The sequence below is a fragment of the Dipodomys merriami genome, unplaced genomic scaffold (genome assembly GCF_024711535.1).
Source record: "Dipodomys merriami isolate MVZ:Mamm:240054 unplaced genomic scaffold, mDipMer1.0.p SCAF_11, whole genome shotgun sequence".
Classification (NCBI taxonomy): Eukaryota; Metazoa; Chordata; class Mammalia; order Rodentia; family Heteromyidae; genus Dipodomys; species Dipodomys merriami.
Window position 1 is genome coordinate 5,166,686 of NW_027202382.1, and position 27,637 is coordinate 5,194,322.

Consider the following 27,637-nt stretch of genomic DNA (forward strand, 5'->3'; position numbering starts at 1 on the left):
CCTGCTAGGTCACATCCTGGGCCACCTCTGGTCACATGCCTCCCATCTGACCTTAGGAGGGTCCCAGACCCTGAGGTCCTGTCCAGATCCAGTGTGGCCACACCTTTCCCCTACCTGGCCACACCTCCTCCTGTCCCTGGCCTAGATAAGTACTGGCCTTATGGGTGGGTTGACCCCTTCCTTTTCAGCCATGCCTCTCCACCATGCACAGTGGGGGCAGCAGTTTGGTAAATAAACTTCTTCTCCTGCCTGAATATTGCATGGTGTTCTCTTCATTAGCTACCTAATGAACTCTACCTATTTAATATACCTTACATTCATCATCTTCAGCATCATAAAGCCAAGCCCTGGTGCTGGTGCCAGCACATCACACCAATGTATTTCATGATAAACCCCATTTGTGTTTTATTAAATATTACCTTAAATCCCCAGCTGCATAACTGTGAATAATATATTTCTATAGTAAATCCTTCACCAGGCAGTGATCTAGACTGAAACTAAAATTGCCTCAAGCACCTTCAGTTTTAGTACTTCGTTCCAATGACTTTAATCTATGGCTTACTTCATAAGCAAATAAATACCAATATATCTACTAAAGCCTAAGCACTATTTGGCTGACAATACTATTCTATGAGAGGGGAAAAAAGTGAAATGAGGTTCATTTATAACATGACAACTATGTTTAGAAATCTATTAATTTCACTTGTAAGGCTCAAAGCAGACAGCCAAGACAATCATTTCTTTAATTACTTGTTCTTTATCCTTTTTCCAATGACAAGCTGTCTTTGGATAGCTCTTAGCACTAAGCTGAGGATGCTGGCTGGGACAAGCTCTATCACCCACAAAGCTCCCTTCCACATAACCCTCCACATAACCCTCTTGCTGTTCCAGCAAGTAAACACTCAACTATGTTCTTTCATATATATTCAGCTCATGGATTTAGGCCCCTAAGTTACTAGCTCTTCATTTCTGTCTTCCTGTCTTAAATAACTCAAAACAGAATAAATAGTATGAACAGTGAGTGTTTTTTTCCTACATATCTCTAGTGCATATTATGTGCATATTTATGTGCATATTATGATATCACTCAACTGGAGGTACATCACTAAAGACAGAATGCTAACAATCTATGATTTAGAACAACCAGCATTTATTCTTATACAATGGATCTGTAAGTGGGGTGGTTTGATTAATCTGGACTTTTCAGGATATGAGTTGGCTTGACCTTCACTCCTGGCTACAAGTTTTCCTCATACTGTTCTAAATGGTTTTTGTTCTGGAATTGGGCTAACAGGGAAACAGCTCTCCAGGGCATATTCTTTTCATACTGAAGAGCTTGGTTATAGGAAGGCAAGAAGAACCATTCAGGTACATTTCACTGGCATCTATTTCATCAAACCATGTAACATATCTAAGCTTAAGTTTAAGGAAGTTCAAGAGTAGGCAAAAGTATAGTTCACTAACATGAGAGCAGAGCGACAAAGGGAATGATGCAAGCCTGGCATGGGGTAATATAGAAAATGCCCATCTACCACAATGGTCTTTATCCACACCTTATATGAGCTTCCTGGTGAGCCAGTTCCCGGCAGTAGAAAAAGAAAAAGTAGAAAAAGAAGAAGAAAAGAAAAAGAAAAGGAAAAGTAGAATGTAGAAAAAGAAAAAAAACAACATTTGGAATAATTATGAGTTCCCAGAAATAAATAAAATTAAGGTGCTCTGGATTTACATAACATTAGATAGTTTTATTCACTAGCATCTTTAATTCTTGCATTCTTTTGCATGCATATCTTCTACAATTGCTCTTCCCATTTCCCTCCTGTTTAGATATTTCATTGCTGAAATTAGCTACAGAAAAACTGTGCTAGTTCAGGACTATGAATGACCTGGCACATTTCTTAAGTAATCTTGAGCCATTCCTTCAGTATTTCTTAGCCTAAGATATTCTGTCTGAATTATGGCAATATCTGCTATGGAGATTAGATAGAAAATATCAGACTTAACAATACTTTTGGCATATATTAAGGTATAAAAATTCAAACTATTTTTCTTCAGTCTGTCCTTTCACCCAGCATTCACTACAGAAATATTTTTGTTTGTTCATTTAGAGTAGACAGTGAACACCAGTGACAATTTGGGCCATGCCATTGGGGGTTATCAGAAACATATCATCAGGAGGACTTTCTCACAGGTCAGCAAATCCTTTGCTTTGCTCAGTTCAGTCCTATTCAATATGTTGTGGTATATCATGAGGTAAGTATAAGTTTGGACCTCCAAGCAAGACAGTGTTTAATTATATAGTCAGTTTTCAACTAAGCTATGACGAAGCCTGGCATCCTTCTGGCTAAAGGGCTTTAGATTCTGTAAATATTCCTTTATGACAAAAGATGAAGTACCCAAACTTCACCTCAGACTTCATGTTGATCCCTGTGGTGGTTCACATCTGTAATTCCTACTACATGGGAAGGTGGTATAGGTAAGAGGATTGTAGTTCCAGGCCAGATTGGGCAAAAAGTGAAAACATATCTAAAAAATAACCTTTAAAAAGAAAAAAGAAAAAGAAGACAAAAGGAGGTGTGGCTCAAGTAGTAGAATGCTTGCCTACTTACATTTACAAGTGTCAGAGTTCAATCCCAAGTATTGCTGGGGGGCGGAGGGGGGGGAAGGGGGCACGGTAAAGAAGCAGAAGGAAGGAAGAGAGGGAAGAAGAAGATGGGATGGAGGGAGGGAGGGCAGGAATAAAAAGACAGAGGTCTTTTTCACCATTGTATACTCTGCATATTTAGCATTGGCACAGTATAACTATAGCTAGACAAGAAGTTTAAACAAACTGAAGGACTTCCTAATTAAATACAAAATAAACCCATTGCTTTAACTTCTCAACTCAAATGAACTTTCATTACTCTCATGTGTGTCATCTTTAAACTGTTATTTCAAATAATTGTCAGTCTAGGGCTTTAAAATTTGAATTATACTAAATTACTCTAAGATATTTATTGTAAATCAGCTGAATTTCCTACTTCGTATACACGCAGAATTTAGGGGTTAAAAGAGAGATCATTATAATCTTTCTAGAGATACACTTGAATTTATAAGATGAATAATAATGATAAAATGCAAAACTCTAATTATTCCACAGCTGGATCTTTACACAATTGGATTTTAACTTTTTAATTCTCAATTAGAAAACAAATAATATAAGTGTATGTAGACTTGTTTATTTTTATTGTACTTGCTTTGGAGCAAAAAGAAAATGTTTGGCAATCATCTAATATGATTGTTAGAAGTCATAGTTCAGAATTTGAACTCAAGTAGTAGCTCAAGGGTCACAGAAGAATTTGATAAACTATGAAGTTATATAAATATGTTAAGACATAATATATACATCTGTACATATACAGCATATATGCAGTTTATGTATATAGTATGTACACATGTGTATATGCTATATCTATGCATAATATATACAGTATAAAATATATACAGTATATTTGAATCTGTTACTTGTTATAAATATGTGTGTAGTACATAATGCTATACAGTTAATATACAATGCACATATTATGTAAAGTATGTTGAAATCATCTCTTTTTGTGACTGCCTACAACTAGTTTTAAAACTGGCCCAGCAAAATCCTTTTATTTCTGTTTTTACCACAGCATCTTGGTATGGAGCAAATAATTAATAAAATACCTGTTTGGTGTACTAAAGTTAACCTTGAAGAGTAAAAGGCAAGGTTTTGTTGTCTGCAGAGAAGGAAATGAATGAGGCACATTTTTCTTGTAAGCATTTCTGGGTTGTAACCTTACCAAGCTAAGTGTGCTCATTTATAACCACAAATAGCACTTTTGTTTTTTACTGGTGAAAAGAATTAAATTAACATAATTTGTGCCAGGAATTGATGCAATAATGTATGTGTTGAATTGCTACATTAAGAAATCAATATTTCTAGTTCACACTAAACACATTACCCATCCCTTAATTCAAAAGCAGGAACAGTGTTTATGCCTAAGATGAATTTCATGAAAAGAAAAGATAAATTAAGTCCTCAAACCCAGGGAAAACAATAAGATTTCAGCATTGTCTTTAGTTCTAAGTTTTTCACTCTCTTTGGGGCACAACTTTTCCTTTCAGGAACTTGTTGTTTGGAATTCTGACAATCTAATGCAAAAGGGAAAGCAAAGATTCTTCAGTCTCCATCTGCTCTTAGTTTCTTCTGAATGTGAATCCCTTATTCTATTTCTATTTCTCTCTTATTGCTAATTATCATCTCAAAAATCTAAATAACAGATGTTTATTATGCTAGTTTCTGACAATGTTTTTTTTAATCTTCCTTATGTGGCATAGCAAACTCAAGAATTTATTTAAAAGAAAAATAGAAAAATAATTTTTTGGTGCCAGTTCTAGGGCTTGAACTCAGAACCTGGGTACTGTCCTTGAGGGTTATTTTTCTCTCTCAAAGCTAGTGCTTTACCACTTGATCCACAGTTCTAAGTATGCAAAATTTTATAAATTCAGAAAGATGCAAATGACAAATATCCAACTGAAGGAAAAATCATTTTCACTAAATGTGCAAACAGATAAGGATTATTATAGATAATAATATATAGATGATAATAATATATAATCATCTTTATTATCTATATTTTAAGTTCATGGGAATATATATTCATACCAGTGGTTTAGTAGTCAAATGATATGAACAATAGTTTCATGAATAAAGAAATATAAATTTTATATAACCTAAACAAAAGAAACAAAAATTCAAACTATTAGGTTTTTTTATCTATTAAATAAGCTAAAAGCTAGTAAAGAAGTGTAAAGCAGGGCGCCTGTGGCTCACACCTATAATCCTAGCTACTCAGGAGGCTGAGATCTGAGGATCATGGTTTAAAGCCAGCCTGGGCAGAAAAGTCCATGAGACTCCAATAAACTCCAATAAATCTCAAATAAACCACCAGAAAACCGGAAGTGGAGCTATGGCTCACGTGGTACAGCACTAGCCTTGAGCTGAAGAGCTGAGGGACAGCACCCATATCCAGAGTTCAGGCCCCACAACCATCCAAAAAAAAAAAAAAAAACCAGTGTAAAATATTCACATAATACTTGTGAAAGTGTAACAGAGCAACCAATTGGGAAAGATATTAAAATGTCATTTTATATTAAAATGCTCAAATTTTATCTTCAGTGAATGAATTCAAAATCTTCATTGTGAAATTATTCACAAATATGAAAAATATAATAAAATTATAATGTAAAAATTGAAACAAAGGGATCATTGCCAAACTGGTACAACAAAAACTGTGTAGCACTATTTACCATGGTGAGAACAAGGGACTTCATGGAGCTATTAACTTCATATCATGAAATGTAAATAGCACATGCAAAGGTATTTATGCAGATAAATAAAAAAGTCATTTTAAACTATATATGTTCTAAGATTGCACCCAATAAAAATGCAAGCAATTTGTACAAAGATTACAAGGAGTGACACTGTGGCTCAAGCGGTAGAGCACTTGCCTTGAGCTGAAGAGTACAGGGACAGCGCCCAAGCCCAGAGTTCAAGCCCCACGGCCGACAAAAAAAAAAAAAAAAAAAGATTAAAAGGGACTACATTTTTAATTTCAACATTTCAAACCTGATCACAGTAGCAGCTAATATTTACTAAGTAATTATTACATGCCAATCACTTTTATAAGAGCTTTGTAGGTTTGATGTAATGCTCAAACAAAGTTATTGAGTAGGCACTATTAATAACTCCATTTGTGAGACAATTGAAGGAAAAAGACTAGTAATAAGTTTTTTTTTTCAAGAACACTAAGTTATAAAGTAACATGGGCAGAAATCAGACCCAAGCAATCAGGCCTCATGATAACAGAATTATGGATTATTTTCCTTTTCAAACTTTACTGTATTAGGTTTGCTATAATGCTTAAATTATTATTATTATTATTATTATTATTATTATTATTATTATTATTATTATTATTATTATTATTATTATTTGTCGGTCTTGGGGCCTGAACTCTGGGCCTGGGCTGTCCCTGAGCTCTTCAGCTCAAGGTTAGCACTCTACCACTTGAGCCACAGCCCACTTCTGGCTTTTTCTGCTTATGTGGTGCTAAGGAATTGAACCCAGAGCCTCATGCATGCAAGACAAGCACTCTACCACTGAGCCACCTTCCCAGACTGCTTAAATTATTTTAAAAAAAACAACAACTCTGTAGCCTTTTTCACTTAGAAAAAGGCTAATGTATGAAAACTATATCTCTAGAAAAATAAGAATTAGCATACCATTCCCAAGTATTATTCCTAATGAACCAGTTACTCCATCAAAAGAGAAATCAAACCCCAGTACTGCCAATAAAGAAAAAATTAAAAGACAAATATTTTTAAAAAATAAAGCAAGAGTTTTTTTAAATCTACCTACAAGGAGAATGACAGTACAATGCATTGTACTTGTAAATTATCATGTTGAATTGAAACCCAGCAGGTACTTACAAGAAATAAGTAAGTCTATACCAATCCCCCCTAAAAAAATCTAGCTACAAAATACAAATAAAATTAGATAAAACTAAGAAGAGGAACTAAAGGAAACAAAAAATTAAATATAAAGTAAAAATAATAAGAAAAATATAGTAAAAGGGAAAAAAAGTTTTGCACAATGAATTGGAAGAGCCAGTATCATTAATATTTGACTCCACTAGACCTGGGGGGAGAGGGAAAAGTGGTATAAAGGAGTAGGTGCATCATAGGTGGCCTTTTTTGTAGCTCTTCTCTGTTCCCACCATCCTGGATGGAGCTGCATGACAGCTCAGGGCCAGACGTGTCAAAGGTCATTTGTCAGCATCAAGCCTACATTCATTTTGGGACATTCCCTTCTTTGCATACCAGGAGGCACTTCTGGCTCCAACAAGCTTTGTGGCCTGTGGGCCAGGCAGGTTCCCATTTGATGTGCCCCTCCCCAGTCAGCGTGAGTGGCAAATGTCCAGAACAGAGGACAGAAAGTGAAGAAAGCAAACAGAGTTCATCACTAGGGGTAAAGGAAGAACCAAGGGAACCTGTTACTCTACCTGCTGGTCTCAATGTTTTAAGAGTCACACACACAAACACACACACACACGCACACACACGCACGCACGCACGCGCGCGCACACACACACACACACACACACACATTGCTACCAACTGCAGTAAACCATGCTGAAGGAAGGAAAAGGCTGTGGAAACTAAGTGATTGAAGGATCTAAGCCCAGAGCTCTTCATCCCATCCTACACCAAACCACACGTTGTAGCCAAGAAGCTCTAGAAGCCAAGCAATCAGGCAACCACAAGTTTGGATCCCTCCACCCCCGAAGTAATCCACAGGTTACAGGTCTCACAGAGGGCAAGGCCATTAACCACACTTAAAGTCCAAGCTCTCTGATGTTTTAATTTCTCATTGGGTCCATGTCTGACCTTCTTCTCTGTGACTGCCTCTTGAAGCCATCTTTCATCCAGACACAATGGAAGGATGTCCTACTTTTACTGAATTGTGATTATTCCCTTTTTTCAGGTTCCCAGAGTAGGTTAGTCTCAAACACTAGGACCCTCTCAAGATGGTGCCTAGCTTTAGATCTCTGAGTTATGGGTTATTTATTTTCCAATGCTAGCAAGCCATGCTGAGAGAGTCACTGTCACGCTAAATCCCCGCTCTGAGTTTAAAGGTTGTAGGAACAGCTAACACTGCCAATCTGTTGTCTCCAGAGCTGCCTGGATTAGCTTTTGGTGTTAGTTTGGGCTCTTCCCACCAGACTCAGGAGCTAGTGTTGAAGCTGAGTCTTGCTCCTACTTTTCTGTGTTGCTTTCTTGTTTCTTCATGTTTTTAAAATGTTTTGTTGGCTCTTTCTTGAGTCTCAGTGCTCTCCCTCTTTTTTCTTTTTTTCTTTTCTTTTTTTTTTTTTTTGTCGGTCGTGGGGCTTGACCTCTGGGCTTGGACGTTGTCCCTGATTTCTTTAGCTCAAGGCCAGCACTTTACTACTTGAGCCACTGGGCCACTTCTAGTTTTCTGGTGGTTAACTGAAGATAAGAGTCTTGCAGACTTTCCTGCCTGGGCTGGTTTTGAACAGCGACACTCAGAACTCAGCCTCCTGAGTAGCTAGTATTACAGGCCTGAGCTACTGGCATCCAGCTCCCTCTTTTTATCTCCTAGGAATACAATCTTTTCCTTGTTATCTTTCCTCTCATTCGGTCATGCAAATGAAGTCCCTGAGGTGTAATTTCAATGTGAGGTGGAAGATTGGAATATATTTATTTCCAGTCAGTCTTGTCCAACTATGAAATCCTTTTTCGAGAATTTTATCTAGGCACTCTCACAGAAAATTTTAGGGAAAAACTGTGTTCTCGTTTTCTTTTTTCCAAAAAGTAGTTGTAGATATCCACACCAAGCAGACCTCCTCATGGGTCATAAGCTCTCTACTCTCAAGGATGCTCTTGTACTATTGTATTTTGAAGCACAACTATGTGTTTTCAGGCGAGTTTCTTCCACTAGACTGTAAATTCTGAGGGGAAAAAAATTGTCATTCACTTGAGAGTGCTGGAGGGTAATTTATTATATAGCCTTGGATAATTTTGAAAGGAAAAGAGGGATTTAATAAATACTTTAGAATAATAGATATAAACTTGGATGAGCCCGAGAAAATTAAGTCACGTGAACATCCTACCTATAGCCTTCAGCAGAAAGCTGTAACCACTGGTTTCAGACATACTTGGTCCCAATCTGGATTTGACATCAGTCACCTATTTGGCCTGGAGCATGTTGCTTATCTTCTCTAAGCCATAGTTTCCTTACTTGTACAATGTGCATGTTAAGACTACCCATTTCAACTTGGAAAAATTTATATTAAGTGAAGTAAGCCAGGCCCAAAGAAACATAGGTCCCATGGTTTCCCTTATTTGCAATATCTAGTATATGTATGAGTCAAGTGGAAAAGGTCAGATAATGTGAGGTCAGGAAAATGAACCCTTAGATATGTATTTTAATGTTTTTTTCTTTCATGCATGTGTTTCTAAAGCATTTATAAGATTATCTCTTTGTTGCTTTGTATGTCCCTCCCCCACAGTATAACCCCTGCTTTCACTATATTTGATGTCAGTATAACTTGTGGAGGAGATGGGGAAAAACCAGTTGTTTAAGGATACAGGTGGAGAGCTGGGAAGTTGGCTCAGTGGTAGAGCGCTTGTCTTGCATGCCTGAGGCCCTGGGTTCGATTCCTCAGCACCACATAAGCAAAAAGAAAAAAAGCCGGAAGTGTGGTGCTGCGGCTCAAGTGGTAGAGCGCTAGCCTTGAGCTGAAGAGCTGAGGGACAGCGCCCAGGCCCAGAGTTCAGGCCCCACAACCGGACCCAAAAAAAAAAAAAAAAAATATTTTGGAAGTGGCGCTGTAGCTCAAGCGATAGAGCGCTCGCCTTGAGCTGAAGAGCTGAGGGACAGAGCGATAGAGCGCTCGCCTTGAGCTGAAGAGCTGAGGGACAGCGCCCAGGCCCAGAGTTCAAGCCCCACGACCGACAAAAAAAAAGGATACAGGTGGACCTGTTGCAACAATGAGAAGTACAAGTTGTTATGTCCAAAACGAGCTTTACAACGTCGGTGCGGGGGGGGGGGGAGGGGGGGGGGAAGGAGAAGGATTGGGATTGGGGGGGAGGGGGGAGGCTGGGAAGGGATGTGAAGGGTAAACCAAAGGAGGAGGGTGCAATGCTTGGTAAGAAATGTACGCATTATCCTGCCCATGTAATTGTAACCCCTCTGTACAGTATGTTCACAAATAAAACAAAATAAAATTAAAAAAAAAAAAAAGAATCAAGGTGTCAGGATCCAGCACAAGGAGGAGCACTTCATAGATGCTCATTTAAGATTTATTACGGTGAAGTGTTCTAAGTATAAGAGAGGCTAGAGCCAGGCTCCTCCTGTAGACAATTATATGAAAGAGAAATACACATCAAGAAAATTCTACGTTTAAGCAAAATAAACACGTGGATCATGAAAAAAAAAAAAAAAGACTACCCATTTCAGCCAGGCATTATGGCTCACACCTGTGATACTAGCTACTCAGGAGCTGAGATTCTAGGATCATGGCTCAAAACCACCCTGGCAGCAAAGTCCATGAGACTCTTATCTCCAATTAATTAGAAAAAGCCAGAAGTAGAGCCATCACTCATGGTAGAATGCTAGCTTCCAGCAAAAGAGCTCAGGGACAGTGCCCAGGGCCTGAGTTCAAGCCCCAGGACTGAAACAAAAAAAATCATCTCAACCAACTTATTGGGTAGAACAATATATTCACCTTTCAAGGAGTAAGAAGTTATGAGGTTCCTTTTAGATCCCTTTTTGGTCTCCCAAACCTGTACTTTTTACAGATTTAGTTAATAGTAAAAAGCCATCAAAATGACTTCTACCATTATTTTTGTCAGTCTTGGGGCTTGAACTCTGGGCCTGGGCGCTGTTCCTGTGCTCTTCAGTTCAAGGTGAGTGCTCTACCACTGCAGCCACAGCACCACTTCCAGTTTTCTAGTGGCTTACTGGAAATAAGAGTCTCACAGACTTTCCTGCCCGGGCTGGCTTTGAACCGTGATCCTCAGATCTCAGCCTCCTGAGTAGCTAGGATTACAGGTGTAAGTCACTGGCGCCCAGCTTGACCTCTACCATTTTGAAGCATTGGACAGAAGACTATTCTCTTTTCTGAAGTGTTCCCTTCCGTAAGCCTCCATGGTACTCTGGGGTGCCATTCCAATAGCAACCTAGGCTTTATTACAAACCTGTGTTCCTTTTTCCTTCAAGGCTGGCCTTCAAGCTCAGTTCTTGGATTACTCTTCTATTCTTACTTTACTCTTCAATTCTTCATTGAAGCTATCTCTTTTTAGGACTAGGTCAGTCCCATTTCCTCTAGTTTGTAATTTTGTACAGAAGGAGTAATGATTAAGGTTTCTCCTCCCATCCCCATGACAAATGTGCTCAGGAGAGCACATTTGTTTTTGTGCAACTCTTCCTGAGATGATTTTTGTCTTAGTGCAAACACTCAGAGACACACACACACACACACACACACACACACACACACACACACAGGCACACACACTAGAGCTTGGTTTAATGAATTAATTAATTAAATACTGGTGGAAGAGAGACACTGAGGCATCTCGATTGATCAGGTCTGCATAGGTATCTCATGGAGAATAGATACAGTGTTTGTGGACTAATGCACCCATGCTGTTGTCATGGAGTGGGTCTGAAACTGCAAGAATGGTTTTGTTTCCTCTTCTTTCTGTCACATTCCCTCTATATGCTTATGAATTGCCTTCCACCATGAAGTGCACAAGAACAAGGCTCTTGCTAGATGCCAGTACCTTGACATTGAACTTCCTAGCCTGCATAACTGTGAAAAATAAACTTCCTTTTTTAAAAATAAAAATAAAAAATAAAAAAGGCATCAATAAACCATAAATTTTTCTTTCATTTCAGTGGATATTTGTGGACCTAACTCAGGTATTCTATAGAACAGAAATTTACCAGAAAATGCAATGAACATAAGGTATTACGATGTCAGTTGAGCCCACAAACTACTATGGAAATCTATTGGCAAATTATATCTTGTCATGTTCAGCAAGTGAGCCAAGAGACCATAACAGGAATCTGAGCAGCTTTGACATTTCTGGTTTTGAACAATATACTTCGTAAAAGTAACATGAAGTGTGCATTCAAGTTCATTTAGCTTGTTTGATATAATAACCCAGTAATTATTTTGTTGAAATATCCTCTGAGACCATGTAGACTTTCTAAGCACTGAATTTTCTCATTTAAGAACCTTGTTTCAAATTTTAAACAACAAATAGAGAACACAGCATATGAGAGACTGAAAAAGGTGAAAATCAGAACCGCTCTGTAATTCTATAGTCATTCTATAGTGGTTCTTTTTCAGACATGCTTCACTTCCATGGGAAGCCTCTCTCCCGCACATCTCTGCCCTCTATTCATTCTGGGCCAGACTATTGGCTGGGTATATGTGCTCAAGCCTGAGGTATCTGCCTCATGTTGCCTCTCATATCATGGTTTCTATGCCCCACTTTACATTGCAGTGTAATGGGCAATGAAGGCAAAGAACCAGAGGTAATTTGTAATGCATGTAGTGAGTTTGGCCCAGGTGTTGGGGTGGGGAGAGATGCTTTCTGTATGTCCACACTCCATATTCTAGAAAGTCTGGAAATCTGGATATAAGAGGTCTCAAATTTTAAACGTTGACACTTCATTTTTAAAAAGAAAAAAATATTCCCAAATTCAGTCCATTGACCCCCTAATCACAATGCTGGTTCACTTTGGTTCACCTGTAGAGGTATTGTTCTCATTCAGCTCCCTAAACATAGCCTATGTTCTAATCAGATTCATTTGGTAGTAGCTGTATAAATGCACCCCAAAGGTTTCCTCTACAGTGCCTCTAGACATGTGTTCTCTAGTCACATGTTCAAAAGTGCCTACTCTCTCTCTTTTGTGTCTGTGGATACACTGAAAGCATCTCTCCCACTCCAACACCTGGGCCAAACTCACTACACAATCCTTTGTACCTCTCTGTCCCCAAAACCTTATAACCTCATATTCTGCCTATATTTTGTTCTTTCTTATTTTCCTCACTCCTCCTAAAAGCTTCCCAAAGACAGGAGCAGTAATTTATTGATCTATGTATTCTCATCTCTAGTTTCAGTACATAGTATAACAACTCCTTCATCAATATGATCTTTCTCATCATCATCATCATCATCATCATCATCATCATCTATAGGACTTACCATGATTACAAGTACTTTACAAATATATACTTATACCCTCACAACAATCTAATATAATCATCTTCATTTTGTAGATGAAGAAACAAGCACAGAGTGTGACAAGAATCAACACCAAGTAGGCTAAAGTCAGAGATCATAGTTCCAGATCATGCTTTTCTACCATATTTCCTTCCACATGGCACATTATAATTCTTTGGAAATAAAGTTAAATCTAAAGGTCATTGCCCAGTCCCTACTGTTCCCCCTGACCATCCTTTAGTATTCCTTGTCTCTATCTTAGGTATCTTTTAGTTGCTAATGAAGTAGAGAGAGCTCAGAGATAGATTTACCAAGGACTATAATCTCTAAACCCTCTGAGCCTTCCTAAAGTCATCTGCCTTGATTCAGCTTTGGCTGACCCAGTGATAACCCCACTAGGTAGTTTCTTTGGGTGCAAACAGCGACTTAAGCAAATATGCCCTTTCATGTTTTTTTTTCTAGTACTCTTTGTTATTGTAGTGAAATCCAAGTTGGACTTGATGTGAGAAATCAAACAACAAAGACAGGGGGACTTTTTGTTAGATACAGAAATGTGAGGGAATGCTTTTTAATTCCCATTCAAGCAGTTACTACTTATCTGCATGGCTAAGGAATGGTGGATCTGAAAAGAAACTAAATGCTAGACTGATCTCTGCTCCTTCTCCCAGATGGAAGTTTCACAGGCATGTTTGAAGTTTCGGGTCAAGGGCTGTCACTCAGAAACCAGTGTGTCTGCTTTTCCTTTACACTCCAAGTAAGCTGACTACTGATACTGTGCCTGTTCTTATCTGATTACCAATGTCCAACTAAAGTAGCTAAATGTTTAGAAGAGGTGAAGACCTGATAATACATAAGAGGAGCTGAGATACACTGCTGACACTTAAATAACATAGCCAAGGACATGAGGGAAATCATTTAGTGCTATTAATCAGTAATCTAGAACTATTGTGTTTATGTACTTGTCTTTCTCTGGGCTGACTTTGGTGAATTAATTGAGCTCTGAAAAATCTGATAAAAGAACTTTCTAAATGTACACAGTAAAATACAAATGTTTTCCATCAATTACAGCTCACCTTTTGTAGGGCTTAGATTTGACATTTGAGAAATGCTTCAAAATGAACTAAGTACAAATGGTTAAAATTCAGCTTTCCTTTAATTTACATTTGAGACATAGAAAGCTTACTCTTTGATTTAACATTGATTTTTTAATAGCTTTAATTTTTAAATAAGATGTCATCCCCTATTCATGTATTAGTTTATTTAAAAAAAAAAAAAAAACTGGCCCTATGTCCCTGACTGATGAGAATTGCTGCCATCTGCAGGCTATTCGCATATAACCCGCATGAAGACTGAGGTCCTTCAGGAAAGAACTATGAAAACGACACACACTGTTTTACAACCAGCTGGGCTAAATCACAAAAAGAGATCATTAACATCTATTAATTATGTACTCTTCACCCTTTTCTCTCTCTTTCTTCTCTTTCACACAAGAAACCAATATTACTCAAACTAGACAACACTAGATTTGGGGGGTGGGGTGGAAACACAACCTTTTGCTGCCCCCTACTGTTTATATTCTTAAGCATTTCTCTGTTTTTATCACTAATACTTTTATTTTTGATTGACACATAGATGTACATATTTATAGGGTAGAATATGGTGTTTAATATGTGAATAGAGTGTATAATAAACATATCAGAGTAATACCATATCCATCACTTCAAGCATCTATTTTTTTCTCTGTTGGGAAATTATTCAATTAATTAAATTATTAATTCTATTAATAATTGTCCAGCGTTTTCCCTTCTGTGCTGTAAAACATTGAAAAGTTGTTCTTCTTAACTGACTCACTCTTTACTTCTTTCTATTAGCATCTACTATTTGTAAAATTGAATTTCATTGTGATACTGTATTTCCATACATGCATACAATGTTCTTTAATCCAATTTACCCCATTTCTCTTTCTTTCTTTTTCTTTTTTTTTTTTCTTTTTTTTGCTGGTTGTGGATCCTGAACTCTGGGCCTGGGTGCTGTCCCTCAGCTCTTTCAGCTCAAGGCTAGCACTCTACCATTACAGTCACAGCACCACTTCCAGCTTTTTCTGCTTCATGTGATGCTGAGGAATTGAAACCCAGGGCCTCACGCATGCAAGTCAAGCACTCTACCATTGAGCCACCTTCCCAGCCCCCATTTCTCTTTCTTTACCCTTCCCTATTTCTGTACCTAGTTTGTTAAAATAAAAAATTAATTAATGTGCTCATTTGGTCATTTAGTTCATTTGGTTATTCATTCAAAGAATGAATTATGAAACTATGAACAAAAATCTATTTGAGTTATAAGGAATTTTTATGTTTAATCTTTTAAGGAAACTCCATACTCCTTTCCAGAGTAGTTGAACAAGTTTACATTCCCACCAACAGTGTAGTACTGTTCCCTTTGGGCCACATCCCCACCAGCATCTGCTATTGTTAGTTTTCTTGATAATGGACAGTCTGGGGTAGAATCTCAAAATTGTTTTGATTTGCATTTCTTTTAAGGGCAGAGATGTTGAACATTTCTTCTTGTGTCTATTGGCCATTCTTACTTCTTCTGAGAAGTCTTTCTTTAAATCTTTAGTCCATTTACTAACTGGGTTCTTGTTTCTTTGAAGATTTGTTTTTGAGGGCTGGGAAGGTGGCTCAGTGGTAGAGTGCTTGCCTTGCATGCCTAAGACCCTGGGTTTGATTCCTCAGCACCACATACGCAAAAAAAGAAAAAAGCGGGAAGTAATGCTGTGGCTCAAGTGGTAGAGTGCTAGCCTTGAGCTGAAGAGCTGAGGGACAGCACCCAGAACCAGAGTTCAGGCCCCATGATCGGACCCCCCACCCCAAAAAAAAGATTTGTTTTTGAGGGGTTTAATTTTTTGAGATTTAAGTATATTTAGATATAAGGCCCTTGTCAGATGAATAGCTAGTAACAATCTCCCATTCTCTGGGCTTTGTATTTTTTTTTTTTTTTTTTGCTAGCTATATCCTTTGCCATTCAGAGACTCCTCAATTTGATGCAATCCCATTTATCCAGTCTTTCTTTAATTTGTTGTGATTCTGGATCTGTATTTAGGAAGTTTCAAGCCATGCCAAACGAGCCCTAGTGTTTCCACTATCTTTTCCTGTAATATTTGTGCACCTGGGAATTTATCCAATTGACCCAAACTACCAGTACAACCATGTTCACTGCAGCATTGTTTACCATAGCCAAGATATGGAATCATTCCAAATGCCCCTCAGTGGACAAATGGATCAAGAAAATGTGGTATATATACACAGTCAAAGTCTATGCTTCCATCAGAATGAATGATATTGCCCCATTCATAAGGAAATGGAGAAAAAATTATATTAAGTAAGACAGACCCAAAGAAATAGGTTGCATGATTTCCCTCATCTGTAGTTAGAATGTGCCTATAAATGTATAAGTAAACACAATGGATAGAAAATGACAATAAGGGCTGGGAAGGTGGCTCAGCGGTAGAGCGCTTGCCTTGCATGTCTGAGGCCCTGGGTTCGATTCCTCAGCACCACATAAGCAAAAAGAAAAAAGCCAGAAGTGGCGCTATGGCTCAAGTGGTAGAGCACTAGCCTTGAGCTGAAGAGCTGAAGGACAGCGCCCAGGCCCAGAGTACAGGCCCCACAACTGGACCCCCCATAAAAAATTGTAGAAAATGACAATAAATTACACCTAGACATGATAAATTAAACAGGACTCTTAACATTCACACAGTGAGACCAAAGGAGGATATTCTTGAAATCATGAAGGCTCAATAGCTATATACATGTGGTCATATAAAATGATGGTTATTGAAATGAACTCCAAGAAATAAAAACAAGAGGTTCTTTAATTATTTGTCAGTTGTGGGGCTTGAACTCTGGGCCTGGGTTCTGTCTCTCAGCTCTTCAGCTCAAGGCTAGCACTCTACCACTTGAGCCACAGCGCCACTTCCAGTTTTCTGAGTGGCTTATTGGAGTTACAAGTCTCACATACCCGGGCTGGCTTTGAACCATGATCCTCAGATCTCAGTCTCCTGAGTAGCTAGGATTACAGGTGTGAGCTACCCGCACCCGGCAAGAGGTTATTTTACTTTTTGTAGGGCTTTTTTTTTCTGTTTTCTTTTTCTCCTTTTGTCACTGTTTTTTATTTGTGTACCTGTTATCTTGTATGTAAGTTTATCTTATTTGGGGAGGGCAAGGGAAAGCACCTAAATGGTGAGACAGAGGGTGAACTAGTTCAGCAGTGATACTCACTAGACACTACTTTGAAAATGAACTATACAACTATACAACTTGTTGGGGAGGGGGTTAAGAGGGAAAAAATGGAGAAAATGAGGGAAGAGGTGATACTGTTTTAAAAGACATGTTCTCGTTACCTGATTTTTGTAACTGCACCCTTTCTGTAAAATAAAAGTAAAAAACAAATAAAATTTAAAAATAAAAAATCTATTTGAAATGGCATACAAAATTTTAACCAATGGAACAAGGAAAGAAAAATATGTTTTAAAGTGTTCCTAGAGTCCATCAGTATAATGATACCAGTATCCTCTGCTCCATTTTACAGTTGAATTCGAATTTTCTCCAGTGACTTTCAATACTCCATTTACCACTTCCAAGCCACTTGAAGTAACTGGCAGTTCTTCAGAAATGACTGTAGAGTGGTGTGCCATGACTTTAAACTTAGTACCTTTATTGTCTCCCCCAACCCCATTCAAGGACCTGTCCTTCAGAAACCCATCATGAAGTGTTCCTGTAGCTTGTTATGTGATTAAGACTCCCCCTTTCTGTTTTACCCCCCTCTTCTGTTAATTTGTAAAAGTATATTTATTAATTTACATATATTGATCTATCTGTGTATTCCAAGGATATATCTCATTTGATTTGATCTTTTTAATTCTCTTCTGAATTTGCTAATATATAATTTGGCACATGAACAGACAAGACAAAAAAACATGACTACCTCAATAGATGCAGAAAAAAAATCTTGACAAAATACAACCTTTTGTGATAAAAACTCAACAAATTATATAGAAAAGGGATGTTCCACAGTACAAAGGTTATATTTAACAAGCCCACAGTTAACATCATACTTTCCAGTGTGTACATATGAATGTTCATATGGATAGCCAACAGATATACAAACACAAAAGAATCACTAATTACCAGAGAAATGCAAGTTAAAAGTATAATGAGATATCATTTCATACCTATTGTAAAGACTATTATTAAAAAAAAAAAAAAAAAAGAGCAAATGCTCTCATTGCTGTTTCTAGATCAGAAGTTCCTGAGGGCTGATTGTGTATGGGCCAAATTTTGTTCTCCCTAGAACACTTATTTTAAGCATATTACATCCTGGGAAGAATGATATAGCAAGACTTCAGACTTTGGCTGGAGAAGACTTCTTAAAGGTTTTCAGCCTCCTAGTGACAGTCACATCTACCCCGGTGATTTCTCAAACATACTATTCTATCTAGAGTTTTTTTGTTTTTGTTTTTTTTTTGGTCCAGTCATAGGGCCTGAACTCTGGGCCTGGGTGCTGTCCCTCAGCTCTTCAGCTCAAGGCTAGCGCTCTACCACTTGAGCCACAGCGTCACTTCCGGCTTTTTTCTTTTTGCTTATGTGGTGCTGAGGAATCATACCCAGGGCCTCATGCATGCAAGGCAAACGCTCTACCACTGAGCCACCTTCCCAACCCCTATGTAGAGTTTTAAAAGATTAGTTTAAGGGTGGATCCACAGGCCTCTTGGTAAGGTAAATTTTAAACCTGTTTTTGGAAATTTATGCCTAATTTTTTTACCAATGTTTTTATTTTGGCCATATTAGTTTAAACTAGGATCTTGCACATACCAGACAAGTGCTCTATCATTTGATCCATTTCCCTAGTCCTTTTTGCTTTCAATATTTTTCAAATAGCATCTCATATTTATGCCTGGGCCAATCTGCATCATAATCCTATTTATACTGTCCATATAACTAAGATTACAATGTGGCTCACCACATCCAGCTTTTATTGGGTAAGATGGGATTTCATGAACTTTTTGCCTGGGCTAACCTCTCCCAATTTCTAATCTCTGCCTAAGTAGGTAGAAACACAGGAATGAGCCACGAAGCCCTGCCTGGAAATGTACACTTTAACAGGAGTTATAAGTCTGATTATATATTAATAGGGGAAGAGAAGGAAAGTCTTAAGGTTGTAAATAAAATGAAGTTTTTGAAGAAGCGAATACATTGAAAAGATGAGAGCCGGGCACTGGTGGCTCACACCTGTAATCCTAGCTACTCAGGAGGCTGAGATCTGAGGATCGCGGTTCAAAGCCAGCCCGGGCAGGAGAGACTGTGAGACACCTATCTCCAATAAACCACCAGAAAACCGGAAGTGGCTCTGTAGCTCAAGTGGTAGAGCGCTCGCCTTGAGCTGAAGAGCTGAGGGACAGCGCCCAGGCCCAGAGTTCAAGCCCCACCATCGACAAAAAAAAAAGAAGAGAGGAGGGAAAGATGAGAGGAGGATGATTCAACTTCTCTTAGTCTCCTCATCTATAAAATGAGTACTATACTATTATTTACATCAACAGCTATGAGGATTAAATAAATAATATATGGCTCTTATCTGACACCAATTGCTCAGGAAAGAAGACTTGGAATTCCGTATAATTAAACAGCTTCTGCACAGCAAAAGAAACATTGCTGGAATCAAAAATATTCTGGTTTACAGAATGGGAGAAAATCTTTGCCAGCTATTCCCAAGATGAAGAACTAATATGCAGACTATTTGAAGAGCTCAAAATATTAACCACAAAAAGATCAAACAATCTAATTAATCTAATTGATCCAATTAGGCAAGAGAATTGAACAGGCAGTTCTAAAAACCAAAAATACAAATGCACCAAATACATGAAGAATGCTCAACCTTAGCAATAAATGATACTGCTAATCAGCACAACACTGAGAATCTGCCTCACTACAGTCAGAATGCTATCATCACGAAAACAAAGTATTCAAAGTATAAAGCCAGGCTGGACAGGAAAGTGAGACTTCTATCTCTAACCACCCCAAAAACCTGGAAGTATAGTTGTGGCTTTAGTGATACAGCTAGAGTCCTGTTGTCAGAGCATTTTAGACTTTTGACAGAAAACCAGACATCCAAGTACAGAGCACAAAGAAAGGTTTATTGCTGGGAAAGGGGGCGGCAAGCCCCCTTCTCACAAGGGAGAAGTGAGAAGAAGCACCTGTTATTGTCTAAGGTGACCTATATAACCTAGAAGGCTAGGAGGCAGAGACCCTAGTGTGGACATGTGGGCCAGGGGCTTCATCATGGGGGACTAGGATTTATGGGTGCTGTCCAAATAGTAGATAAGGGGCCCTGCAGCTGCCCATACCTGAAGGTCACTCTAAGGGGCTCTTGTTTTATATGGTGGTAGCTGCTCCAGAGAAGTGCCATCCCAAGGTAAAGGGGATTGGAGGCCGATTATTTACTGCCTTTACTAAATGGGCCTAGTGTTGCCTAGGAAGAGAGCATGCTAAGCTGTGGAGAGGGGAAGGAGTGCACTAAGCTACGGGAAGGGAGCTCATTGGGCTAACCCCTGTCTCGGGTGAAAAAAGCTAAAGGAGAGTGCCCAAGGCCTTGAGTTCAAGCCCCAGTGCTGGCACGTCCACACACAAAGAAGAAAAAAAGGAATGGAGATGTGACTCAACCAATAAGAGTGCTTACCTAGCAAGGGAAGAAGCCCTGAGTTCAAACTTGTCCCGACCCGCAGGACTTCAACGAGGGCGGTGAACCTAAGCGAGAAGGAATGAAGGGACAAGAGACACGAAAAAGGACAGCAAGACAAGGATTCTGATCAAGCTGCCAAATTTTATTTTTCACACAAGGATATTTATATGCTTGGACTTAGGGCGTGGTGCAAAGGTGGTCGTTAGTAGATTTAGGGCGGGGTGAAAAGATGGTCATGAGTAGCTGCAGGGTGTTTACTTTAGGGCGTGGTGAAAAGGTGGGATTCTGTAAACTCAGCCTCAGATTGTTCCAGAGATAGTTAAGCCTATCAAGTATGAGAGACTTAACTTTTGGCTCCCAACAAAACTCTAGTACCATTTAAAAAAAAAGAAAGAAAGAAAACACCGTGAGAAAACTTAGACTAAAGCAAATAATCTTGAGGGTGAAAATCTATACTGACAAAGGAAACAGGTTATACAGACAGCTAAACAGACAGCCCAACAAGGCTAATGGAAGACAGTGACACTTGGAATAAAACTGTGGGTCACGGTGTTTTGCGGCTGTAGGGAAACAAGTCAGGCCTACCTCCACTGTCCTTAGCCTTTCCCAGAGAAACGGACAGCACGTCGGTAACCTAGAGGCCACCGTTCAAATCGTGCCACCCCAGTGGGTGGCTTGGAAGAGGTTACCCCATGAACCAACAAAGCTGTATTGAATTACTCCAGAAGGAAGGGTTGGGGGTGGGTCCTCGCAAGGGTAGATTGCTGGTATTCAATGACGGTGACATGCTATGCATCCTGAAAGCACAGAAAGTGGTCCACTGGACTTTGCCTGGTAGAGCCAGGCTGAGTCTGGCAGAGTCTGATCTTAAAGGCCGCCCTCAAACTGAAGATGGGTGAACCACAGGGTGAGACAGGACGATTCCTGCAACGGAGTGCTTTACTCCGTTATGTGTGTGTGTGTGTGTGGTGTGAGTCCGTCGTGATTTGAACTCTGGACCTGAGCACTGTCCCCGGGCTCCGGGGGCTCCAGGCAAGCGCTTCGCCACTGGAGCCGGGCCCCGCCCCGCCCCGCCCCGCCCCGCCCCGCCCGCCAGTGCGTGGCGGGAAGGAACCTCAGCAGCCCGCCAGCTCCCGCCGCGCACGGTCGCCTCCCGCGAGAACTTCAGTGGGGCCGCGGTGGGGCCTGACTTGAGCAGCGACCCGGGCACCTAAGGCTGGGCCGAGCGCCGCGGCGCCTGCCCGCGCCATGCTCCTCACAGGGCCTGGAGGGAAGAAAGTTCCGCGAGCTCCCTAACGAGCGTGCAAAGCACCGCGTCAGAAAACCGCAGAGGCGCCTCAGCCCAGCGGCCGCCCTCACGAGCCCGCCTCAGCCCGGCGGCCGCCCTCACGAGCCCGCCTCAGCCCGGCGGCCCGCGCGGCCGCCCTCACGAGCCCGCTAGAACGAGGAACGCGCCACCGGAAGGGTCCGCCGGAGGGCGGGACGCGGGAAGCTGGATTTGAGGAGGGGGTGACGGGAGGGAAGCCCACGCGAGCAGCCAATCGTGCTGTCCCCGGGAGGAAGAGGCGGAGTCAGGGCCGGCCCCGGACTCCACTCCGCGCCGCGCGCTCTCCTCGCCGCCGCTGCCTGGCCGCCCGCCGCTGCCCGGCCCGCTCGGAGCCCCGCGCCCCGCGCCGACATGGCCTCGGGCGCCGCGCCCGTGAAGGTGAGACCCCAGCACCCTTCCCCGGGGACCGCCGCCCGAGCGCCCCTCACTCCCCCTGGGGGGAGCCTACCTGCTCCCGCACTGCCCCGCTTCTCTCCCCGGAGATGCCCCGGGCGGGGGGTTGCGGGTGCCCCGGCTGGCTCTGTCCCGGACGGGACTTGAACTTGCGCCCCGTTGACTCCCCTGACTGTCCGCGGCCCACGTTGGAGAAATGCGCCCTTGCTCTTTGGCAAGCTTCCGGCTCCCCCCCCCCCCCCATCAGTCAAACTTCGCTTTTTCTTTCTCCTTACTGAGATTTTCCTCTGCACCGCATATGCGGGGGTTTCTGAGACTGTGTGCGTGTGTGTGCGTGTGTGTGTGTGTGTGTGCGTGTGTGTGCGTGTGTGCTTCCCGGCAATGGGGCTTGAACTCGCGGCCTGGGCGCTTTTTCGCTCAAAGCTGGTGTTCTGCCATTGGAGCCGCAGCTCCACTTGGCTTTTGGTGGATGATTGGAAATGAGAGGCTCTTGGGTTTGTCTGCCCGAATCCTCACATCTCAGCCTCCTGAGTAGCTAAGTTTACAGACATGAGCCCCCGGCGCCGGACTTTCTGAGACTGTTTTTTAATACCGCAGAGGAGCCCCGGGAGCCTTTCCGTAAGTCTGCTTAGCTCCCTGTTTGGAGGCGTCTAGCTTGAAACCGCTTTGTCTGCAAACTTGAAACTTTGAGCTCAATTTTCTTGGGCCCTGGGTCCTCAGAGGTTTGGTCATAGAGGATCATTGTGTGTTGGGAACCTGTGGCCCGAGGGAGGACGTGAGTTCTCAGAGATGCAGAGAGCTTCCCTGGAGCTTTTACGACAGAAAGTAGAATTCCAGAACACAGGGAAAATTGATCATAAAACCAGACTATTGTTCTTGGCTAAGAGCACAGAACCTTTAGGAATTCCAGGACCATGGGACAGCAGGTCCCTGTCTTCTCCAGGCAGGTCTTGATTCCTTGCACCTTGTGTCCAGTTCTCTTGGTAACAGGTAAATCTCTGCAGTCAGTGTGCAGACAACTTAGATTAGCAGGAGCCATTAGTAAAGACAGGAAGGGATGAAGGTGCTGCAGTGAGACTTAGATATGCTTGTAAGTAGAGAAGCTAAAATGGAGAATTTATCTTTTCTCCAATAATCAAATCATTAGGTTTATTGTTGGGACACAGCTGTCTGCCTTTTCTTTATGCAAATACATGTAGGGTGTCATCAAAAACAAGAGAGAGATGATATTTAAGACAGTTTCATTCGAATGAGGTTAGTTAGTATTCTCCCTGATGCTCAGTTCCTCTGTAAATTCAAATAGCCAAGAGTGGGCAGTGCAATTGAAGCCCAGATGTAAATATTGAATGATGGGTATTTTTGGTCTTAGCAGGCATCTGGATTTAAAATTAAGAGGTACAAATTATGCTCATACTGCCTGCTGGTTGCTCTCTTTGAGAATAGAACCAGTGACAATTTTTTGTTTTTGAGAAACTGCATTTTTCCATTTCCCAAGACTGCTATAGAAATATATATAGGAAATATGAAATGTCAGTATCTAGAGCAAAATAGGCTAATAAAAGCCATCTGCTGTCCCCATGTCATGCAGTAGTGGAAGTGGAATGCTTGTTCAAGACCGTATGACCCTTTTTGCAGATGTAAAACTGAGGCCCTGAAAGGTCAACTGAGATGTCCAGTGTTCTAAAGCAAAGGCCTGGAAAATGACAGAATTGGGTCTGGAGCCTGGCATTCCACCAAGATGGGAGTTATTTCTGAAATCTGATGTGGTTCCTATGTCCTATTTTGTTGTGTGAGTAAAGAGGTTATTCATCCTTAGGAAGCAGGCTGCTTCCCTAAACCTACTGGATACTTCATTTGTGGGCATAATAGACATATTTTTATGTCTTGAGTTCCATTTTTGGCACCAGCACATGGCATGTCACCTGGCTCATCCCCCGCCCCCTTTTATCTAGTCATTTAGTGTGCTTGGAAATGAAAGGGTAGTAATGTTAAAACTCAGCTCAAGGAGGTAGTGAGGGAATGAAAGAGATGTGGAGCTAAGAAACCCACAGTCATATACCAGCACCACCACTTCCTGTTGGCAAATTAACCCCAGAGCTTTAGCCTTCATGAATGGCAATAGTGCCCTTATAAAAGAGGCTCCAGAGAGCTGTTCTGTCCCCTTCCTTCCACCATGCAAGGCAACACTACCTATGACTCCAAGAACAAGCCTCTCCAGATATGAATTTCCTTTGATCTTAGATTTCCTGACTTGCAGATGTGACAAATTTTTGTTGCTTATGTCTGTGGTATTTTGTTACAGCAACTTGAACAGAGTACTAACAAGCTGATGTGAAGATACAGAACCTGACTTCTGTCAAGACAGCATCAAGGTCTGAGGAAGAAGAAATGAGTAGAAATCTCAGTGCTAGTGTATGTCAGAATTCAGGGGCCTGGACTAGTAAAAAAAAAATTGGATTTGATTCTAAATGCATAAAAGCCATTAGATTCTAAAGAGAAGTAACATCTGATTTACATTTTTAAGTGATTGCTTGGCTGCTGTGTATAGAATAAGCCATGAGAGAAGAGCTAGATCTGGCCAGAAGCCATGGCACTGGGGTGCAAATCTCAGCTGGTAGCTGCAGATGGTAAAAATCTGCAGTGGATAGAGTGGGGAGTGGCAGGGAGAGAGGCAATGATTCCTGGTCTGACCTGTGGAACCAAAAGATGGTAGCACTGATGAATTGTTTCCAAATAAGAAGCTAAAAGGCCCATGAGTGACTGGTTAATAAAGGATTCTTTTCTCTAACACACTGCTGGGTAAGGAGTCGGGTCATGAGTGCTGAGGGGCCTTTATTCTATAGATGTAGAGTCAGGTATAGATTGAAGGAGGGTAAAAACCGTGACTCAAGTAAGAGTAACTGAGACATTTTATGGTTCGCTGGATCCAGGCAGGCACGAGGATACCACATGTGGGGCAGCCATGGATTAACACCTGGCATTGTCCAGAAAAATCTCAGGAGACATTTTCCTTCAGCTTCAGCCATGAGCAGGTGACGTATATGACTGAGTAGAAAGCCAAGCAGGTCTGTAGCATCCAAAGAGAGGCCATTCTGGAGGGCTCTTTCTGTGAACTACAACTTGCCCATCAGCTGCCCTGTTTTCACTCTAGGGAATAAAGAAGTAACTTGTTAAGTTACATTTTCTGAAACAAAGAAGAGATACGGTCTTACTATACATGGGTAGTGGACTGCTAACACAGTGGTGTTAAGAGAGACAGCAGGTCATGGTAGGTGGTTTGTGGAAATGGGGGAAAGCAAAGGAAGGACAGGGTGACATTGTCCAAGAAGAATTGTACTCATTACCTGACTTGTGGAATTGCAACCCTTCTGTTCTATACCTTAATAATGTTACATTTTGAAAAAAATTCTAAAAAGCTTTCTTTGGGCCTGTCTTGTCCAAGGCTGAAAGAGGACTTCATCCTGAAAGTGGTAGTCTGAAATTGGAGGCAATACTTGGGTACTATTTGAAAATCAAATGACCAGTGCCTTGATTTTTTTTCCCCCCAGCTTGGGTCACAAGTGCATTTGGGGCAGGATAGTTCTTCTGCAGGATTGTTCTGAGCATTGCAAGCACATGGACCACATCCTTAGTCCCTCCCTGAAAAACACCAACAGCACTCCCCCAAGTCACTGTATGGCCAGAAATGATCCATACTTCATACTTAACATATAACCTCTAGGGCCTCTTCTCACTTAGTTGAGGGTGCCCCCCTGAGCTTCATCCCCAAGAGCCTACCTAGGGAGGAGAAGTAGGGGCAACAGGCTTGTATATTGAGCAGCAGAGAAAAGTGAAAACATTGGATATTTTATTGCCTTGAAAAATTAATTTGGAGTGTGTGTGTGTGTGTGTGTGTGTGTGTATGCTGGTATTGGGACTTGAACTCAAGATCTCATGCTCTTAATTGGCTTTTTCATCAAGACTTGGTGTTCTGCTATCTGAGCCACACCTCCTCTTCCTTAATTTGGATTTTATGTGTTTGCCAGCAATGATAGATATTGAGAAACTAATGCCATATTTTATAAATCTCAATCTATAGATTAAATAGAAAAACTACTGAGAGTGGCAAGGAAGAAACCAGATAAGGTAAAGATTTGTCTACAGTGGACTCTGGATTCAGTTCTCTCTTTGTTTTCTTCGTGCTGGTTCTGGGGCTTGAACTCAGGGCCTGGGTGCTGTCTCTGAGCTTCCTTTGCCATACCACTTGAACTATAGCTCAACTTCTAGATTTTTCTGAGTAGTTTATTAGAGACCAGAGTTTAATGGACTACGATCCTCAGATCTTGGTCTGTTGCATAGGTAAGATTACAGGCATTAGCTACCTAACAGTGATTGTAGTTGTAATGTGCTGCCTATGACTCCAAGCCATGTATAATGGTTCTCAACATGTACAGTCCCAGGGCCTCACCTGGCGCTTTGTTAGAAAGTGAATTTCTAGTCTCCAACCCAATCTAGCTAAACCAGAAATTCAGGAGGCGGGGCCCAGAAATCTTGGCTTTAACAAGTCTCAAGATATTAGATGTTTACTGACTTTTGACATAGCTGACCATGGGTGCTTGGATAACAGTGTCCTGTGCTTTGGAACAAGCTCTTCAGCTGACTCCTACTCTAGATGTTCCTTCCCTGTGGCTGCTGTCCTCATCCTGAGTACCTTTAAATGACACGTTGGCTCAGGTGGGGAGACCAGAAGTCCAAAGTGAGCCTTAGGAAGAACTAAGATCAAGATGTTAATAGGGCTGATTGATGGCTCTTGGAGAATCAAAGGGGGAATCCATTCGCTTGTCTTTTCCATCTTCTGGAGAGCCCAGCATTCCCTTGTTCACAGCCCCACAGTTGTCATCACCTTTTCTTTCCCTCTGCTTCCATCATCACATCACCTTAAGTTTACTTTCTTGCCTCCCTTTTATAAGGGTCCTCATTACATTTAGGACCAACACAGGAAATCTAGGATACCATCATGTGGTCCTTGATGTAATGACATAATGTATCATTCATAGATTCTAGGAATTGGTCTGTAAATAGGATCCTTTAGGTCTATGTAGTTTACTCGATATCCCCCAAAGACATATATACTGAAGTCCTGGTCACAAACCTCTGGCACTTTTTGAGTATGAGAGGGGGAGGATTGGAATCCTTAGGAGGCAGGGCCTAGTGGAAGAAAGTTAGGCTATGAGGGGGCATGTCCTTGAAGGGGATATTGCAACTCCAACCTCTTCTTTCCCTTCCTGTGCCATGATGTGAGTGAGTGGTTTTGCTCCACCCTTCCATAATGTCCTGCCTTGACACAGAGTCAGAGTAACAAAGCCAAGTGACCCT

General features: G+C 41.1%; 1 protein-coding gene across 3 annotated transcripts in view; it reads left to right on the forward strand.

Moving 5' to 3' along the window:
• Window positions 1–21,688: 21,688 nt before the first annotated feature.
• The window catches only part of Mtap (methylthioadenosine phosphorylase), a 42,736-nt gene continuing 36,787 nt past the window's right edge, over window positions 21,689–27,637 (forward strand). The window contains exons 1-2 of one of the 3 annotated variants that reach the window (XM_070008025.1): window positions 23,183–23,272; window positions 24,585–24,694. In XM_070008025.1, the coding sequence (XP_069864126.1) occupies window positions 24,671–24,694 (24 nt within the window). In that variant the 5' untranslated portion in view covers window positions 23,183–23,272; window positions 24,585–24,670. Of the gene's footprint in view, window positions 22,268–23,182; window positions 23,273–24,584; window positions 24,695–27,637 lie in introns of those variants that run through there. The other 2 variants (XR_011368902.1, XM_070008019.1) reach the window with 2 other exon arrangements.